Source organism: Dermacentor albipictus, chromosome 1, assembly GCF_038994185.2.
Source record: "Dermacentor albipictus isolate Rhodes 1998 colony chromosome 1, USDA_Dalb.pri_finalv2, whole genome shotgun sequence".
In the NCBI taxonomy this organism is placed as follows: Eukaryota; Metazoa; Arthropoda; class Arachnida; order Ixodida; family Ixodidae; genus Dermacentor; species Dermacentor albipictus.
In genome coordinates, this window is record NC_091821.1 from 241438771 (window position 1) to 241458909 (window position 20139).

Consider the following 20139-nt stretch of genomic DNA (forward strand, 5'->3'; position numbering starts at 1 on the left):
GCGAAAACACCCGTGTACTTAGATTTAGGTGCACGTTAAAGAACCCCAGGTGGTCGAAATTTCCGGAGTCCCCCACTACGGCGTGCCTCATAATCAGAAGGTGGTTTTGGCACGTTAAACCCCATAATTTTAAAAGAACTGATGATGCAGTAATTAAGGCTTTAGCCATGATGCATAATGTAGGTATTGCAGCAGTGGGAATGTGTATTATCCACCCCCTCTTTTTGTTTCTTATTCTAAGGCATCACTCAAGCTCAAATCAGTCTTTTCTGGACCTCAAAAGCGATATTATTTAAGTGTCTATTACAAATTTGTCCCGGCTTTGTACTTACACAGTCGTAAAGTGATGTCTTGCAGCTATGTTGGTTACCTAAAATATGGTATGGTAAGCAATGCTGGATTAATATTTGTTATTATATAGAGTTAAATTCAGTACAGTGTTATCAGCCTCTGAAGTTTCTTTTCACTTTGTGTGATAAAAAGGCCCTTCGCTTTTGTTCTTTTATCACAGCACCAGCCTCAGCTTTTTCTCTCTCTAGAGTGCTGTATGTGTATTTATTGTGGATTTACCTCATGGATTTATTGTGAAACTCCTTCACATTTCAGACCAAATTGTCTTTTTTTGTTATCAAGTTGCACATCGTTGAACATTGTCAATCAACAATTCAACTTGCTACTGCTTTTACACTTTACCTGCATCTTGCTCTGCCCCAGCCTGCCAAGTGTACCTGGGAAGCCACAAAGCACACCGATGGCCAGGGCGCTTGTGCCCTCAGTGTTTGCAAAGCAGAACTCGGTGGTGTCACCACACAAATCACATGGAAAGAAGAGTCGTGACAGCACAGGACTTACCCTAAGGCGCAACTCTGCTGCGTCGCTGAGCTCCCAGCATGAGGAGAAGTCACAGTCTCAGTGGTATGACCTACCACCGACTACTGATAAAGGATCAGAGGCACCCATCATTGAACTGAATGAACAGGTGAGTTTGCTTTTGAAGCACATTCAAAATTATTGTCTGCTGATTTATAAATGTCCTTAAAAAATTATTGTGTGTGAGGGAAAAAAGAAAAGCAGTATTTCTAAATTTCCGAACTTTTTTTCTGTGTTGATTGTCACGACACTTAATATATGTTGTTTTTATTTTTTATTTATTTATCAATACTGCGATCCCCACTGGGGATTTTAGCAGGGTGGGAAACAATACATATGTAAAGAACACTATAGCATAGGCAACGAACACAATACAAATCAGGTCAACAGAGCTTGAACATAGCAGTGGCACAGCAAGATAACAAATTTTTACTCAATACTTGAAACAAACGCCGAAAGTGGTGATTTTGAAACTTGGTCATTGGTTAGATGATTCCATTCAACCACTGTTCGTGGAAAGAAGGAATACTTAAAAGAATTATTACGCATACTAAATGGGGTTATTGTTCGACTGTGTCGTTGCCTAGTAGCATAACCAGATGAAAAAGTAATAATTCCCGTGAGACCTGTCTTATAGTGACAATAAGTTGAAAATGGAACTTTAGTCGTGATATACGGTTTCTTTGCATTAATGGTGGCAGTTTTGCTTTTGTTAAGAGGTCTGTCACTGAAGTGCGTCCAAAACTGTTATAAATGAAACGAGCTGCTTTTCTTTGCACTATTTCTATCTTGTTAGTGCCAGTTTTAGTAGAAGGATCCCAAATTACAGATGCATAGTGTAGCATCGGCAGAATTACAGCTTTATATGCAAGTAGGCGTACAGTGGGAGTAGAAAGTTTCAAAGCCCTCCTTAAAAAAAGATGATGTTATTGTTGTGTTCAGTTATTAACCCCATAATTCCTAGCACCGCCATGTTGACATCTTGAAATGCCTCTAAGATTTGATGGTGGTAAAAATAAAAAAGTGGGCAAGGCACAGAAGCTTTCGTGTATATTTTTGAATTTTTTAAAATTTACATGTAATGTTAATTTGAAATTAAGAATATTTTACAACATATGTGACCTTAAGGGGCATTACAAGCATGCAGAAGCATTTGGGTTCACTCAAATTATCTTTTTTATGCTACTATAGACTTGGCATATGTTCCAGAATCAAATTACTAAGACTGTTCAGCTCATAATTGAAATGTGAAATATTCAGATGTCCCCACTGGTCATGTACAAACACATTCCACACAAGGCTGATAAAAATTGGAAACTGCCATAGAGCTGTGAAACTGCTGTTAATTGGTTCGGTGAAACAGAAAATTTTCATCCACCTGATAGAAGCGCGAGGCAACAAAAAAAGCCCATATAGGTTTCTAACAAAAAAAGAAAAAAGTTCGCAGTTGAACAAAACTTCGTTCTGGTTCAGGGATTGAACTCTGAACCAATACCTTTCAGAGCAGTCGGTCTACCACCTGAGCATACTCAGGAGGCAAGCAGATAGCAAGGCAAGGCTGAGTCAATCAACAGCTGGAAGCATAGGGACACTGAATATGGCATATCAGTTCTGTCAAAATTCACAAAGGATAGCAATGTTCATGATAGGGAAAGTTGTCATCCGACAGTAGCACGGGACTGTCATGTGGCAATTTTTCCTTTCATGAACCTTCCTCCACTTTGCGGATTTCATGCGGGATCGAATCCCCACCTGCCACGACTGCATTTCGATGAGGGCGAAGTGCAAAAACGCCTGTGTACCGTGCATTAGGTGCACGCTAAAGAACCCCAGGGGATCAAAATTAACCCGGAATCCCCCCTCTCCCCCCCCCATGGCATGCTTCATAATCAGATCCTGGATTGGCGATTAAAACCCCAGAATTTATTAATGTTTTATTACTTTTCTTTTTGCGGATTTCAGTAGAACTGATTTGCCATATCGGTACTCTGCCGGTACATACATGAAAAAAGTTTTCGTGGCATCTTAGATCTTATGTGGCACCCAAGCATGAACTCATTCTTCCTTCTTTTTTTTTTTTTTTTAATGCCAGCTCACTCCTCATCGTCCCTTAAGATCAGAGGCTGAAAAGAGGCACAGCAGACCTTCCAGTGGCCAGTTCAAGCTCCCTCCTTCAACACCACCTTCTCAAGGTGATTGGACATGGAAATAGTCATTTTTAGCATCCTGAATTGCTTGTTGCGCATTTGCATTTGGTTGTACCTTGGATATACATAAAGCTGGGACTTTTTGCTGGGACTCTGCAGAATTTGAGAAAAATCACCGCCCAAGCCTCCATACAGATAGTTAACAAGCGAAGCTGAAGCATGCAGCTCTATGTTTAGCACTGGGTTAATTGCGACAGTTCATTAAATGACGGCTTGACAGACTGCCGGATTCTCGGTACGCAGTTGCTGCTTGCACTCGGCTTTATGAGCCTGTTCTTGTGCCCGGGCAGCTGCATCAGCACGGCATAGATGAGCTCATTCCCCGTTCTGCTCGTGGTGTTGCTGGTCGAAGGCTGCCTGCTCCTCAGGAATACATGGCCTACCCATTTCGGAGCTGTAGAGAAACTGTTGTGCGCGTGCTCGGCTGCAATGAAGGGCAACCACATCACTACTGGCGCAGCCAATCGCACGCCTCTCTTTCTCTTTCTTTCTCTTTTTTTTTGCATATGTGCATATGAGGTTGCGCTGAAGGAGTTTTTGACATACAGGTGACAGACAGATGGACGGACGAATTGGCTAGCCATATACAGCTTCACTGTAAAAATTGAATGGTGGTCTACCACTTTGGACTGCAGCAGTGCTCCTCTAAAAAACACTACGAATGGTTTAATTCTGCCCATGTAATGGTCAGTCTCACTCATAAATATGATATTCGTGCCACTGTTTTGGTTGGCCTAATGCAGCACATAGACAGCCTGTGCTGTGGTTCGCGATAACTTGACTCTTGGGGGAGGCTCACCACTAGCAGGAATTTGGCAGCGACACCAAGATAAATGCCCATCAAATCGATATTACTAGGCTGGGCATGGAGCATGTATTGTTTGTTTCCAATGTGTGTGAGAGCAGCAGTGCTTTGGTGTGCAAGTGGGAGGCCTGGTTGTCTTTTTTTTTTTTCAAATACATAGTGCATTGAGTTGCACAAGGATCTCTCTTGTGCAACTTACTGCTCTCTCACTGCTTCAAAGGCTAACAGCACCAAGCGTTCCACATGCTTCTTTTGTACAATGCTCATAAACAACACTTTTCTTGGTTGGCCTTGCAGACACCCCCGAGCTCATTAAAGCATGACTGAGGGCCTGCAGTATGTTAAATGCTGTTGTAGAGTGAGCAAGAAGAATTGGGGATTCAAGGGGCTAGGTTTTTAGGAACAACCATATGTAATGAACATTAAGAATAGTAAGTTTTTAGAAAATTTAACCATTATTGTTAATTTCAATATTTAGAAATACTGTTAATTTCTCCTACGTTTTCTTTTGCAGGTGAGTTGTTAGCTCCTGAGCTCACATGCTACATTACGTAGCATGTGGCTGAATCAATGTTCCACATCTGCCATCATGGTCATGAATGGCACTGGCTAATGTTCCCAGGGTTAGGTTTAGTACATGTATGCATATACCATATATGTGCATGTAAGATTTGCACTTCTGTTTTACAATTTTGACAAGATGCAGCGCTTACACAGTGGCAGACTATTTCAGTCCGTGTTTTCCAGTTGTGCGTGATCACCACGGTTTCTCTATAGCAAAAAAGCGAACACTGTTGTTTTCATAAGGAAGTTATTTGCTCCTGTGAGCTCTTCTTTCTGTATGGGCTACCAACGTATGCAGTGTTCGTCGACGCTGAAGTTGCGGCTGGCTTCACGCTTTCTACCATGCTGACAGGTGTGCACCACAACCTTTAGCTTGAATGCATCACCATCATTGTCAGATACTTACTTCAGACAGCTTTACACGAAAATGCACCTGGCCGAACTAACTCTTATAGGGGCACCTGCATCTCTTATTCAATCTATTTTTCTTTTGAAGTGCTTAAATTTTGGGCTGAGATTTTGGGCTCAACTCAATTTCTGCAGAATTCACCTTCCACCAGCACCAAGTCTTCTTTTCTTCCACATGCCTTTCCTTAATAATTAATAATATAATTAGCTAGGAAGCTAATTGCTAATTTAAGAGGAATATTTAGCTCGGGGTAAACTCCAATCCCTCCTACTCAAATACATGTAAAATGCAGAAATACTGGACTATTTTAATGAAATTTGTTGCAATTGAGAGAGAAAGTTAATTTCTAGTGACTGTAGGAAGCAGAATTTTCATTTAGGGCTTGCATTGTTTTGCAATAATTGCCGAAAATAAGTGAGTTTAGAAAAAAACAGAAGCACAAGGTTTACAAATCTGTACTTATGAACACATTTCTGTTAAGCTGCATCTCTTAGAGCATCCAGAGCAGACAAATTTAATATATGAAGTTACAAGTTACGTGATTTGGTCACTATGTTTACAAAAGGTTTTGCAAAGTCATACTCAAAGGGGTGTATAATATATCAAATTTGTCTGCTTTATATGTATTATTAGATACAGTTTAGAGAATTATTATATTGTTTTTCATTGCCGAGTTTCAGAGTTGTAAACTTGATGCCTTGTATTTTGAAATTTTCATCAATTTTTTTTAAACATTTATGGCCTTATCAGAAATCCGCATTCTACAGTCAGTTGACTTTAGCTTTTTTTTATGTGATGAACCTCATCAAATTTGGTTCAGTGGTTGCCAAGAAAGACTATTTCTCCTTTCCCATGTATTTAGATAGGAGCCCCCAAGCTAACGCTTCCTCTTAAACCTCAGTCATAATTGAGGCAGGTAATTTCTGCTATGCTTTCCATAGTTTTAATTTTTATTACCATAAATGCAAAACACAATACATATATGAGTATGATGCACCTTCAGGAGGAGGCCCAAAATTAAGAACTGTGGGAGGGCCTCCTATCAGAATTGTACAAAACAATTTCAGTAGGCACAGGAAAGAATAGACAGACATATAGTAAATGACTAAAAAAAAAACAAAGAGCAACAATATAGAGAATGCATAACTGATTGATAGACTAATTAAAGTGATGAAAGCAAATATGTTTTTAGAGACTATCCAAAGTGGCTCAACGGTGACATTTTTAAATCCGGTTTTAGATTGGTCCAACGGAAATTGCACTGAAACAGGCAGTTTGTTTACCATAATTTGTAGCGACTTTTGGTAGGAGAAAGGTATTTGACAAAGCAAACCTAGTTGGATCTTTATTAGTGAATCAGTGAATTGGAAAAGCACCAACGAAAACTTGACGATTGATGACTTTATACAACAGGACCATCAAACTATAGCTTTATATGTAGTAACAACAGGAAGTACATCAAATTTTATAAATAGGGGCGTAGATGATGAAAGAGGGAATGTCAATCTTATAATTTTCATTGTCCGTTTTTGGATACTAATCAAGCGATACAGGCGAGTATAATAAGTATTTTCCCAAGCAGTAATACAATATTTAATGTGTGTGTGGATGAAAGTGTGGTAAAGTGGGAGAAGTGTATTGATGCTAAAAGCTGAACAAGTTTTAATTAAGGATCTTATGCTGAAGCCAATTTTCTGTACTAGATCCATATGAGCGTCAGATTTAAGATTGGAATCTACAATGACTCCTAGGAACTTCGCTCTACCTATTTGCTTAATTTCAACGTTGCTTATTCATATGTGTAAATTAGGTGTCATAGATCTTTGAGGAGAATAGAAACCTATAAACTGAGACTTAGCAGGGTTTATGCTTAAATAATTTTTATGACATGTCTTCCAGTCGGCGTGCAGTGTAGTTTAATTCATCTAAAAGTTGAATGGGGTTTATGGCAGATGTTGCAATCGTCATATCATCAGCGTAAAGAAAACACTTGCAATTATGTAAGTAACTAAGTACATCATCAATATATGTCAAGTGTAAGAGCAGACCAAGAATGGATCCCTGGGGTACTCCTTTGGGGCTGAGCCTTTGTTGGGAAAAAGTACCATTAATAAAAACACTTCGATATCTGTTCGAAAGATAATTCTTAAGAAGTACCAAAAGCAAGCTGGTAATGCCACAACTTTCTAATTTAGAAAACAAAATTTGATGGTTAATATTGTCAAAGGCTTTTTTTAATATCAGTGAAGACTGAACCTGCTATTAATTCCTTGTCCAACCGTGTTCTAATCCATTCAGTAAAGCTAATAACTGCATGTTCTGTTGAAAGACCAACACTAAACCTGAACTGTGACAGAGACAGTATATTAAATTTAGCGTAGTAGCCAGAAATGCGAATTTCAATTAATTTTTCAACTATTTTGCTGAGAAGTGGGAGTACTGAAATCAGTCTACAATTCTTTACAAATGTGGGGTCACCCTTCTTTAGTGTAGGAATTACTTTAGCTATTTTCATTTGTTTGGGAAATATTCCTGTGGTAAAAATTAGGTTGACTATATGCCAGATAGGTTCAGCTGTGATATATTTGACTGATGTAATATTTATTGAGTGTATATTGTCTAGGACTACTCCTGTATTTTTTTAATTGCTTATGGTACTTAGCACTTATTCTGTACAAGGCCGTAGGAAGCAAGATTATGGCTGCCTTTCCAGCTATAGCAGTGTAGAACACAAGTTGATTTGAAGAGGAAAAAACACAAGTTGAAGAGGAAAAAAAACTTACAAAACACATTACTCATCTCTTCCTGGTTTTGTACAACCCAGTTTTCGATAGTGATAGCCTGAACGATAGTTGTCTTGTTGTCTCAATTTAGGTAGTCATTAATGACATCCAATTTCCATTTATGCATGTGTTGATTTTGCGTTCAAAATACCTTTTTTTTTTCTTGCTTCAGAGCACTGTCTATCTGCACAAAAACTGTCTCCTAATGTGCTTTAAGTTATGTGTTAAATGGTTGCCTTTTCCTTTTTCGATACAGATTATTTCTTGTGCAGTGAATCGGAGATACCTGTAGATATCCACGAGCAACGTGGTGCATCATGCTTCTTGAAAGAAAATTCATCTTTCGTGCAACCTTTAATCACATTTGTAATCGTGAAGGAAACCTTGCGTAACGCTAGTTCCGGATCAGAAAAGGATAGAATGTTAAAAAAGTCAGTGCACTCTATTTTCTTAACGGAATAGGACAGATTGAATTTGGTCGTGTGTAATGGTTTTTTGGAGGGACTGTTAGGTAAATCAAAATAAATATTGAGTAATGATCTGTAACAACCACGTATAGAATTCCTGTATGTGGGCGTATAATGAGATTGGAAAGTATGTTATCGATTAAGGATATAGAACTTTGCGTTAAACATTGAGTTGGGGCATTAGTCAATGCTTCAAAGCCGAAACCGACAAAGCAGCCAGTGAAGTCTAAAATTTTGTCAAATTAATGTTAAAATCACCTAAAATAAGCACATTCTTGTTTTATCATGAAAATTTCTCTTAACGTTGCTGATATTCTTGCAGAAAATTCTTTAATTGATGAATATGATGAGCAGTAAACTGTGCCAATGATTGTTTCTTTCCCTGTAATGTGTGGAAAGAAGTTTTCTGTTTCGAGCCATATGGATTCACATTTGGAAACATTGATACCTAAATCAGCATGTCTTTTGTAAGATAAAGATGGTGATATGAACATAGCAACACCGCCATGTGGGCTATCAGCGTGGTGACAGTATTCTGGCACGTATTGTTGAAAAGAATGCAATGTTTCATCCCCAGCCGAAATCCAAGCTTAGGTTACGCAGATGAGTTTAAAATGATGATCAGTGCTACGTAGTAATACATTAATACTTAATAATTAATACTTGGCTTCATACTTTGTCTCTAGCTGTTTTTAATGTGGTGCTGTCTTTGCAGCAGCTGGAGGGGCAACTACACCAAGCTTGGCTACCACAACGAGCTTCCCCATGTTTCCAGCCAGCTCAAGTGTGCCCACTTGCTCACCAGAACCTCCCCCCGAGGTTGACAGGCCACCGCCTCTCCCTCAGAAGCAGGCATATGCTGATTACACCAACGTGACGGAGGATACACCTGCATTGCCAGCGCGCAAGCCCTCCCTCAGCATTCCTGGCATGACAAAGAATCGAGTGAGTAGAAATTAATTACAATGAAACCTCGTTAAACTGTAGTTGGCTGGAGCTCGAAAAAAGTATGTACTAAACGGTAGTATTGCTTAACCGAAATAGCATGAGATCACTCACTTACCTGTCAAAAACAGAACTCGGAGAGAGTGCGATGAAAGGGAAAAAAACATACACTATTCACTTCGCGGGACAAAAGTGTTATTTTCGTTTGATGCCACGGCGGCCTAGCAGTGATGACAGCGGCCTCAAATTTTCTGAAGCTGTGAGCCAGCTTTTCAGCGAGCCCACTCTTCTCGGCAAACACTCGCATGACAGATTCCTCGTTGGCATAGCGTGTTCTCCATGCACGCAGGCGGTTGCACTACAGAAGTCGCGGGGGGCCTTTTTCATTGTGGGGTGCTGTTCTCGTCGCGACGATTGCATTCATGCTGGCTGATGTAACGCGCAGCTTCTGCCACTGTCGGGTCTGAATCGCCGGTGCTGTCGCTTTCCATGTCGTCCTCATCGCTGTCGCTAGTCGACATTTCGGCAACAACAGAGGTTACGATGGCGACAAGTCGAACCTCGTAGCCGATGTCTCTTCGTGGTCAGAGCAGTGCTGCCGAGCAACTTCTTCGCATTCCAAATGCCACACACTGTAGTCAAGAGTAGATCCCTGTCACGTGTGAGCGCCAACTTCTTCGTGTCACGTTCTATAGCACGAAGGATGTTGAGCACCCGGCGTCTTTTTTATCCGAGCTTCGGCATGACGCGAGTCCTTGTTTGCACGACGCCACAACTCTTTCTGGCATGGCACCAAAATGATGTTGATGTGGCTTCACGTGTAAATACACAGGGCGCTTGGAGGCCATCATTCTGATCTCTGAGGCTTGTTGTTCTGCCGGGCTGCCCGGTGGAGACGTAGCACCACCGTGTTTGCACGACGAAAAGTGGAAACACTACTTGTTAACCGATAGATACGCAATAAGCTGGTACGGTTTATGCGCATACAAAACACATTATGTTCAATGGCCGCTGAGTCGGGGATTTGACTTTACTGCTTTTAAAACGAAACTACTGTTTAAGCGGGTACGGTTTAACGAGGTTTTACTGTATAATGGCAGCAGTCATTTATTATGGCACTGAGCAGCACTGGGCAATCAATAGAAAGTTTTAGCTGAGTTGCTTACAGTCCACTCTGCTCACATTTCCCCCACTCGGGCACTGTAAAGAACTGTTGATTTCACATTTTTCATAAGTGCGTCTCATGGAGATGGAAGCAACATGGCGCAAGCATAACTGCAAAATGACAAAGAAGCCAAGTGAACACACTGTCACACTTTGCTCAATCAGCTCTGATGCAGAGCAATGGCAGTGCTCTGTCTTCCACTGCTGGCAGGAGCACTGTACGGACATGTGCTTGGCATTCCCACCCAATGGCTTTGTGCAAATTGTAAGAATGCACCGACCAGGATGAAGTGCTCTGTAAACACTAAGCTAAAATTTTATAAAATTGTTTGTCAGCAAGTTCAGTTCTGTAGTTGGCGAAATACAGCTGCATATGAAAATATATTTTCATTTGCAAGCCAGGTGTTCTAACCATCGCACTATGGCACTTCCGTTGAAGTAATAGATTATACAGCTCATTCCTGGAGGAAAGATTCACAAGAGCAAGGAGTTGCCTGCAGTGCAATTATAAGTTACAACTGCTGAATGACAGCATTAGAATGTGGAAGTGCCCATATACAATCAAGATTCAGAAACCCTTTTGAACAGCGTCAGGCTCACTTAACAGTGCAGCTGAAGCTCAATGTTTGTCAGGCGGTCAGATGTCTCATTGTGCAACTTTCATGCTCTCTCACTGTGCAACCAAACTTTGCTATATTTTTATAGTCAGATTTCACATTGTCAACAGTCAACCACATTTCATGCTCTCTAGTGCAACTGGAATTTGCGCCCTCGCGACTTCTGCCATTACTACACGTCGTTTGTGTCTTGTGCACAAACTGTTGCATATTTTATGCTCCTGAATAAATTTTTGTTAATTCCTGAACTAAGCATAGTTTAGGTATCACAAATTTGCATGTGTTTCATTCATACTAAAGGGCATGCAGAGACATGAGAAGCAATAGAGAACACCATTACATCAGCACCCAGGGCGTATTTCTTGTCCTTGCACGTTACTGCATGTCCTTCACTTTGAATCATTACTCTCCAAGAGCTAAAGTTGGGGCTAGTTAGTTGTAAGTGTTGAGTGATTGCAGCGCGCTACTGTGAAATAAGGCAGACACAAAGAAAGGACGAAGGCAACTCCGGAAAAGCATTTGTCATTCAAAATATCTCTTATAACACGAACTTGCATTGGGTGTTCAAGCATGTAAACAATATCTTGTCACACTTGTCTTTATTTCAGCCGCAGCCCCCTCTCCCTGCCAAGGAAGGTAGTAAGGAGGGAACACCAGTATTGCCGAAAAAACCTGAACGGCCACCAACAAACCGAAATTTGAGTTTTCCCCAGGAGGTCGCCAAGAAGATGAGCAGGACTGCATCAGAGGCCACAGAGGGTTGATTTTTCTTTTTCTTTTCGATTTTGAGGGAGGAAGTGCAGGAAGGAATTGAGAAGTGGATGCACTTATGACATGCTTGTTTCAAAGCTGTCATGGCAGACGTATCACTGTTCATTGAGTATCAAGTGTCATTGTTCATTGATGTGCTATGTAAACAAGGTTTTTACATATTTGTTTGCAATGGCAAGACTACATTATTAAGCATTTTAGCGAAGTCCAGAGGCTTAATTTTAGGCAACATAGATTCTAGTGCAGAGGTGTCACTAGGAGGATGCAGCGAGGACGCAACCCACTCGAGGTGCTAGACTTTGGCAGGGGCAGGGTGCACAATGATGTGCTACAAAAAACCAAGTGTTACTATAAATGGCCACACTCTGATTGACGATGTGCCAAGCCGTTACCTTGCATGCTGCAAATCTTAGTGATGCCTCTGTTTTAGCGACTTACTGTGCTGAATTGTGTTCAAGAAAGTTGCTGCTAAACTACATTTTATATCAGATTGCATGGCATAAACGGTGTTTATAAAACCAGCTGTATGAATGAATACTAGCTTTGATCTCTGTATGTGCCAAGCTTGATCAACCTGTGTGTCTTAATACCCTGTGGGTGCTTGGCCACTGCTTTGTGTTATTGTGTCCCCGTGCCGTTTTTGTCATGGTGCCTGCCACAGCTGCATATTTGCTCAAGATCATGCTTTGCTGTCCTATATAAAGTGTAATCATACTTACTGTGCATACACCATTTTAAGGCATCCTTGACTCTACACTTAATGAAAAAGGACATGTTTTGTTGTTGAACTGTTGAACGGCATTATTGTACCAATAATTTCTGATGAATTCAGATTGTTTTGATGCTACCAGTTGCTGCATCTCATTACAATCTTAAGTGTGGCTCACCTGTATATATTCGTAGGTGCAGAGCTTGCTGGCATGAGTGCAACAGTATGTAAGAACACAATTCAGAACTTAGATGTTGTGAAGGCATGTTTTCTTAAGAGTTTTAAATATACACAAGTACCTTATAGTTTACAGTCTTAGTGCGTTTTGCATGTTTATACCTGTGAACTAAAGTGAACCTTATATGGGGTCATATGCCTGTGTACACAAGTAGCTTTGTCTGTAGAAATGAGTAACATTGACCTGTCAGGCTATTGTGCACATTTTTAACTATAACTTTACTCATTTGTGCAAGCCCTTAAGAGCTTTATTTGTGCATAGATCTTCTATTGTATCCCAGGCTTGCAATTTGTACAGGAGGAGCCGGCTTGACGTCATTGTCTTGTCATTGTGCATTTCTGTATTATGTGCTCCTTCAAATGCAATACTAGTATTAAATCTATATTGTGAATTGTCTGCTGTTGTGTTTTATGGCCTGGTGGGGTGCCATAAGGAATATACAAACATTCCATAAAAGCACATGTTGGTAAGGATCATTTAAAGGGCCCTGAAGCAATTTTTGTTAAAAAACCTCGATTGCAGAATTCTCAGGCATTATTCAAGGAATATTTGATTGCAAGGATTCTTTAAAATGGTGCAAGTTCAGAGGGCTACAGCTTTTTGAAGCAATACAGATACAGCAGAGCTGATCAGTTAACCTTCTCTTCTATGCTTTTCCTGACCCTGTCTTGACTTCATATGCATGTACTTTGAGGATGTGAGCCTATGTTGGAGCACCAAGTCTTAACATGTCTTCGAACAATGAAAAAAAAAAAAAAAGTAACGATACCCAGCTCCACTTTCTGACATCCTCTCGTGCACGCCAAACAATTTTGATCAATAGGACCCTCACCACAGTTGCGCATTGCAAGGTGAAAAAATATGGATACAGTTTGGCGCAGATTTAATGGAGAAGCATGCTAAAATATAACTAGGAAATCAAACCAGAATTGTATAAAAGAAAAATCTAGGCTAAAGTTAGTCTTGCACTACTGAAAAGCTTTTCATACACCTTTACGGAGATGACATTCTTTAAGCTTTGTTTTGTAGGGACCCTGCAATATAGATTGAGCTCGTAGTTTTTATTCACTGTTAGCACAATATCAGAGCAATACCTCAGCTGCCATGCAGCACCCAACAAAATGCAAGTAAGCAATGTGCTGAAGATGGCTTTTCTGAAAAGCAAACAAAAGAATGTGTGATCATACTGTGAAGTCTGCATCTATAAAAGCAGACCTTTTGAATTGGAAATGTTTTTTAGAATGATGTGCATACGTGTCATATACAAATGAAACAAGTTGCAGTCGTTACGGAAGACATTACATTTCAGCACAAACGAGGTTGTGACATCTATGAATAATTATATGCTGTTCTGTCCCAATTGAGGCTCTTAGTGAAACAAAGAAAATTGTTGTAAAAAGCTAGAACAAATTCAGCATCAGTATCCTTATTTTTGTGCTTGACATGTTGTGAACACCAGCAACACGATGTCTGCCTTGTGCTCATCTGCAAAGGGCAACTCCGAGCATTTTTTTAATCGTGAGGTTATGATGACTGTATATCTATTTGATATACGACACATGGGAGCCAGAGCATGGGTGAAGAAAGAAAAACAATGCAACCAGACATACAGAACTGAAATAATGAGAACAATACAATAACAAACAATTATTACATTGTAACAAGAAGTGTTCAAGCTTACGACAGAAACAACTTTCAATTGCAATTCCTATCGAAAGTGGTGGCAATAGATTCCACTCATGCACCGTTCATAGAAAAAAAAAAAAAGAACATTCGAGAACATTATTCATGCAACGAAACTTGTGAATGTTTGTTTCTGTCATCTCACAACTGTGACTGAACTGTAAATAATAGGTTTTTTCATTCGGGGGCTTTATATGCGAAAACCATGATTTCATTATGGGCACGCTGTAGTGGGGTGCTCTTGATTAATTTTGACTACCAGGGGACCTTTAACATGCCCCCAATGCACAAAACATGGTTGTTTTTGCATTTCGCCTCCATCGAAATGCGGCCACCACAGCCGGCATTTGGCCCTGCAACCTTGTGCTTAGTAGCACAACACCATAGCCACTAAGCCACTGCAGCAGGTATGACCAATATTTAGCCCAACCCTACCACGTATTGAGTTATGCAAAAATGTTATTCATTTTGCTTTGCTCTTAGTTGACAGGTCTTGCAATCGTGAATGTTTATACAATCTTGACACAGATTCTCCATTGTAGAAATTGTAAATAAAGTGTAAAGCTTTTCTCTGGATACTCTAAATGATCGACAAGAACCTGTGAATTAGAGCGAGTCCCAAACAATATGCGATACTCAAGTATTGGTCAAATAAACTATTCGGAAGCCAAAAGCTTGGCTTCAGGGTTGTAATGGTTGCATAGTTCAATGCAGTGACCACAGCTTACGAGAGGCTTTTGCTTTAATATTTATGTGCTCCAATTATAAGTAACTGTGCTACCTAGATATCAATGCGTCAGCATTTTTAGGGTGCTTGACGCACATTCCCCGTCTTCCTAGGTCACTGGGTAGTCCAATAGTTAGCACATCGAACTGACCATTGGACCAACATGTATCGCTAAGCATGTGGCATATACATATGTGCCACTCTCCAACAAAACTCTTTCACGCTCACATGGGTCACTCTGGTGCGGGAGTAGGTAGATATCGTCTTTGAAGGAACTCTTTGGCCCCGACTTGGAGCGCTGGGTACGTGCCATTCACTCTGTGCGGGTCTTCAATTAACTTCTCTGATGCCAAGTTGAATGACTAGCTATGTGCCACTGAGAATGTGCCGCTCTACAATGACGAAAAAGATCCCTTAAATTACTCCAATGTTGAACAGAATTGAACCCACATCACAAGGGTTCCTCAAGGACAGCAACGCAATGCATTAGCATGTTGCCCCACAAATGCAGTGGGTATGTGCTGCTTCTCAGTGAATGCCTTTCATGTCGACACTTTAGCAAGCTGTGCCATGAATGCACTGGTTATGGCCGCTCTTCAATGAACCCCTTGCCAACTTGGGTCACTGAGTATGTGCTACTAAGCATGTAGCAAGTGAGGGAACAAATCTCGTAGTTCACGGACAAAGGCGCACCACGCTTCTTGTCTCGGAGGCCAAGCACAGGCTTTTCGACAGTGCGGCTAGATGGCGCAGTGTGTCGACAAAGAAGTGCGAGAGAGGAGCCCAGTTGCCTCATGACGTGTTTCTCAGCATTCACATGCACCGGCACGCCATGCATTTCAGAGGTCACATAGATGCTTGGAGGCATCGGTACCAGATGGCACCAAGTGTTCTTAAAAACGCGCGAAAGAGTAGTGCCACTTCAGTGCATGCCTCATACATAACTAATTTTCAACAGTGGCAATACATTATGTGGCTATATTGATTTAATGCTAAACGCATTACCATCGACAGTCATGATGAGATGGATTCTGCCGCAATTTTATAATTACCGAACTGCTCATAAAGCTGTTGAGTCAATTTATGGTACCATCACATCAACTGAAGGGTGCTATGTAATTATACTTGATCATCTTTACAACAAATCTCGGCAAGCAGAAAGCAATCATTGGCAGAAAATTGGCACTGTGATTTGGGGGTTTCTAAACAAAGACTGTTTATGAAAAAAAAAGAAAAGAAACCCTGCACCTGCACCAAATGTTACGAATAGGAAGCCCGATGCACAAACATATTTACTACTATTTACATGGGGAAAAGTTGCATGACAAAAAGCTAATCGCGCAGGCCAGTACAAAGGTCGCAGCTCCAGGAGACAGTCTATCACTTCCTCTTCATCTTCCTTTTGTGCGCACGGTCTTCTCCAAATGCACCGTAACAATATCAACAAGACATTGTGAGTGAGTGTAGACAATTTCCATGTGACATTCCACTTTCCCAATTAATATTGGGAAGATTACAATTGCCGGCCTTTTTGGACTTTTTTTACTTCACTTTAACATGCTCAAATAACGTTTCCAATGAGATAAGACTAGTCTGGGGGACCTGTAAACATCACCTATAAAAACTGTTTGCAAACCACAATGCACAGTTGCACAGGCCATTTTGCAATCACAATTACTATGCTCAACAAAAGTACACAGAAGGTTATCTTTGAGAAGTAATGCAACCCCTCCTCCATTGGAACTTCGGTCGCACTTGAACATGTTACAGCCACATGGAAAGACATCAAAATCAGGTACCTCCAGATGCACCATGTTTCCGCTATAGCTTATATGTCCAGATCATATGCAAGCAAAACACTTTTGATTTCAGCCAACTTGTCAAAAACACTAAGTCTGCTAAGTGTAAAGGGGCATTATGCCTACCACTTAGATTTGACACCCATTTATTTGAGCTGCTGTTGAGATTACTCCAAAGTTTACCTATGAAAGGTCTGAAAAGGCAACCTTCAGGCCATATGTCGAGACATGCCAGCTTATGAAACTCAACTTCATGAAAGGAGTCGTAGTATCTGGAGGGCAACTTCATGCAATTAAATGTCTTGTTCCCAAGTGCAGCATAAGTGCTGAAAGCTCTCGCATGTAGTTGACAAATGCCATTGCAAAACAAAAAATGGCCACATTATATTTCTTGTTTAAATTTCTTGCGACTCTCTCCTTTCAGTGTGCAAAATCATTTTTCTTCTTTTTTATCTCTCTCTCATTAAATAATTTGTATATACCAACAAGTTGAAACAAAAATCGAAACTACACTGCATGGTGCCATTCTAGGTGAAGTAGCAATGATGTATCAGACATTATTGGCAGAGCTTTTGCATACATAGATACTTGGAGCTGTTCAGTTGCAGCAGCACTGATGTCTCGTGCTGCGACAGCAAGGAAGTTAGGTTGGTGCAGAGTGCACAGGTATTCACGTGCAGCGGTGCTACTGCCAACATTAAATAATGGGGCATTACCCAACTCCCGCACTCCTGTCTAGGTGGCTTAGCATAGCAGTGATGCCTCTGCACATGAGGCAAAAGTTGGTGGGGCTCGATGAAGCAGAGGAAGTCCCTTGCATAGGATTGCCAATAACCAATACTGAAGAAGCTGATGCATGCTGTGCTGCTGCGACAGTAAGAGCAAATCGAAAGCATCGTACAGAACTTGTGTGTCATCAAGCCTTGCCCGACAGGTGCATTAAGCAAGAGTTTGGGATTGATTTGGGTATAGACAAGGTGTGAAGTAGTCCAAAGGGCATGGTTGTTGAGGTACTGCTATGTAGTGCATGGGGGAGAGGAGGCATGGCACTGAAACGTGAGTAGCATGATGTGTTACTTGACTCCGGGCTGCCATGAGTCTGTCACTTTCTTTGCTCGGAGTGCAATAGTGCCACTTTAGACAAAGAGTGAATAGATCAGAAACATGCAAGTTCAAAATTGATTTGAAAGAAAATTCTACACAGCATGTAATTGGGCACATATGGCAAGGACGCAAAGCAGAGCATGCAGTAAATGTTACTATGACACATATTAACCTAAAAAAAATGGTTTCTTGGTTTTAATATGCCTCATAAATCGTTGCATAAAAATTCCTCCTAAAATGGAAAGGTTGGTCCACATTGAACAGTGCTAAAACATGTCAAAACCCTTGCAGACGTGCTCTATGCACGTTTGATTAGACTGAGTGCTTCTTAGCATAGCTATGCTTTTGAAATACTGCTTTCAAAATTTACTGTTCCCCCGTTTCACATCTCAACACTGTGCTATATGGCACGCACTCCACACAGGTATGGCATGTGTATATTGCACTATGTACAAAGATAAAAACATAACTAACAGTATAATTGTGAGAAGAGTGAGTTGCTAGAAATTTCTCAGTTAACATACTTTCAACTTGACAAAATTTGGGATCCTGAAATGTTAATGTGATAGAGCAGAATACTGTACCATTAAAGAATAAAATGACCATGTTGATGTCCAATGCAATCCTGTCAAATGATTTCTTTTGCAACCGCGTCTCTACAGTCACTTGGCATTTGTGAGCATTAAGAACACCATAACAAATTACATCACATCATCAATTGAAAAAATAAGATCACAAACATGACGTTTCGTATTTAAGGTAAGGTGCTCTGTGCACCCTGGAGCATTCCAGCTGCAGCATACAAATCTTTTCGGTATGTAACTTTAAACAGTTCATCAGCTCCTGGAACTAGCTTGGGTGCTACTCCACAGTGTTTATGCAAAAGTGCAAGGCACTCTGTGCCGTTGGTGTAATCCTCTTCTGTGCACCTTTGATAAGCTTTTAGCAATAGGTGGTACTGAAATGCTTGCGGAGTCTCACTCGCAACGTATCTGGACCGATCTAGCGACTCCTCGAGGAATCCTTTGCTGTCAATCTTCAGCACTGTTGACACAAGAGGTACAACAGGCCCTGCACCACCGTGGAGCTTTGCTTCCCGCACAACTTCCTCCAAAACCTGCAGGCAAACCAAATGAAAGCATTTTTTAGTATCCATTAATGTGGAGCCTTAGACTAGTCACCGTATTTCAGTAAGTGTAAATGTTCTTACGAGTCTTGGTACGATGGGCCGAACGGCGTCGTGAATAATCACGATGTCCGGCGGATCTTGCTCAAGATGCTTCATGCCGTTCATTATTGACCTATGCCTCGTCGTTCCACCAGGCACAAGTGCAACCTTTTCCAGCACACCAGCGGTCTTTAAAGCGCCGAATACTAATGAATGCTTGTCTGGAGGATAGACGACCACGATATCCGATATCCAACTGTATTGCAGAAATGCGCTTATTGTGTGACAGATCACAGGTTTTCCTTGCACCTCACAGAATTGTTTAGCCACTTTCATCTTCATCCTTTCGCCTGTACCGGCTGCTGGTAAAATTACACTTACAACGCTGTCCATCCTGAGCAACCTCCTCAGCCGACAAGCGATTCACGAAAGTATATACAGTTTGAAAAGACTTAAATTAATACGACCACCGCATTTAATTGGGCAGCCAATTGTAAATTGTGCTTATTCACCCAAGCAAGTTAGGAGCACTCAAGACTGCCGGACCGTTCCTAACGGCGCCAGCAGCACCAGCAAAGCGGACAGACCGACTGCGCCAATTAAGTTAGTTACAGTTGTTCCAAGGTCATTGGGTGTTCTGTCGCAGAAATATATATTTCTCTGTGATTCTTTGGCCAACTAGGCTGATGAGAGAAGCCTATGGGCGGCACTGCATTGTTACTTGCAAGAACCACAGAATATAGAACTTCCGAAACCATGAAATGTCATGAAAACAGCCAGATGACTTTGACTTCGGATGGTTCTGTCTTCGCACGTTTTGCTTACGTTGGAACATAACGGTGTCCAACGCTTTCGAGTAGTTTGTTTGTGTGTTGTCCCATAAAATGCTAATAGCAAGTTGTTTTTGCTCAAAGAATAATTCACTGAAAGCCATATATTTAAAAGAACTAATTATCAAGATACTTGAGCCTGTGCTTGAGTTGTGCTTGTTTCGGTTCCCGCCCCTTCCGTTGAAAGAGTCTACTAGACAATGGTTGAAAGTTGGTTCTTTATTCTATGAAAAACAGTGCATGAATCCACCAGACCGGTATGTTCCGGTACCACACAAA

General features: G+C 40.9%; 2 protein-coding genes across 4 annotated transcripts in view; one reads left to right on the forward strand and one right to left on the reverse strand.

The window, feature by feature from the left end:
* Nucleotides 1-12945, forward strand: part of mbc (myoblast city) — a 92866-nt gene extending 79921 nt beyond the window's left edge. For 2 of the 3 annotated variants that reach the window (XM_065431419.1, XM_065431421.1), the window contains exons 40-43: nt 715-979; nt 2963-3062; nt 8821-9050; nt 11440-12945. In XM_065431419.1, the coding sequence (XP_065287491.1) occupies nt 715-979; nt 2963-3062; nt 8821-9050; nt 11440-11595 (751 nt within the window). In that variant the 3' untranslated portion in view covers nt 11596-12945. The remainder of the gene's footprint in view (nt 1-714; nt 980-2962; nt 3063-8820; nt 9051-11439) is intronic. The other variant, XM_065431420.1, reaches the window with a different exon arrangement.
* Nucleotides 12946-18448: 5503 nt separating this feature from the next.
* LOC135901593 (D-ribitol-5-phosphate cytidylyltransferase-like) lies at nt 18449-19805 on the reverse strand. The gene is made up of 2 exons (XM_065431422.1): nt 19073-19805; nt 18449-18979 (listed from the first exon to the last, which is right to left on the reverse strand). The coding sequence occupies exons 1-2, from the start codon at nt 19421-19423 to the stop codon at nt 18617-18619; spliced, it is 714 nt and encodes a 237-aa protein (XP_065287494.1). The 5' UTR covers nt 19424-19805; the 3' UTR covers nt 18449-18616.
* Nucleotides 19806-20139: the final 334 nt, after the last annotated feature.

Coding starts and splice junctions, on each gene's coding strand:
- LOC135901593 (XM_065431422.1), bottom strand. CDS start 19,423: ATGGACAGCGTTGTAAGTGTAATTTTACCAGCAGCCGGTACAGGCGAA. Junction 18,980..19,072: donor GGCCCATCGTACCAAGACTC/GTAAGAACATTT, acceptor GTTTGCCTGCAG/GTTTTGGAGGAAGTTGTGCG.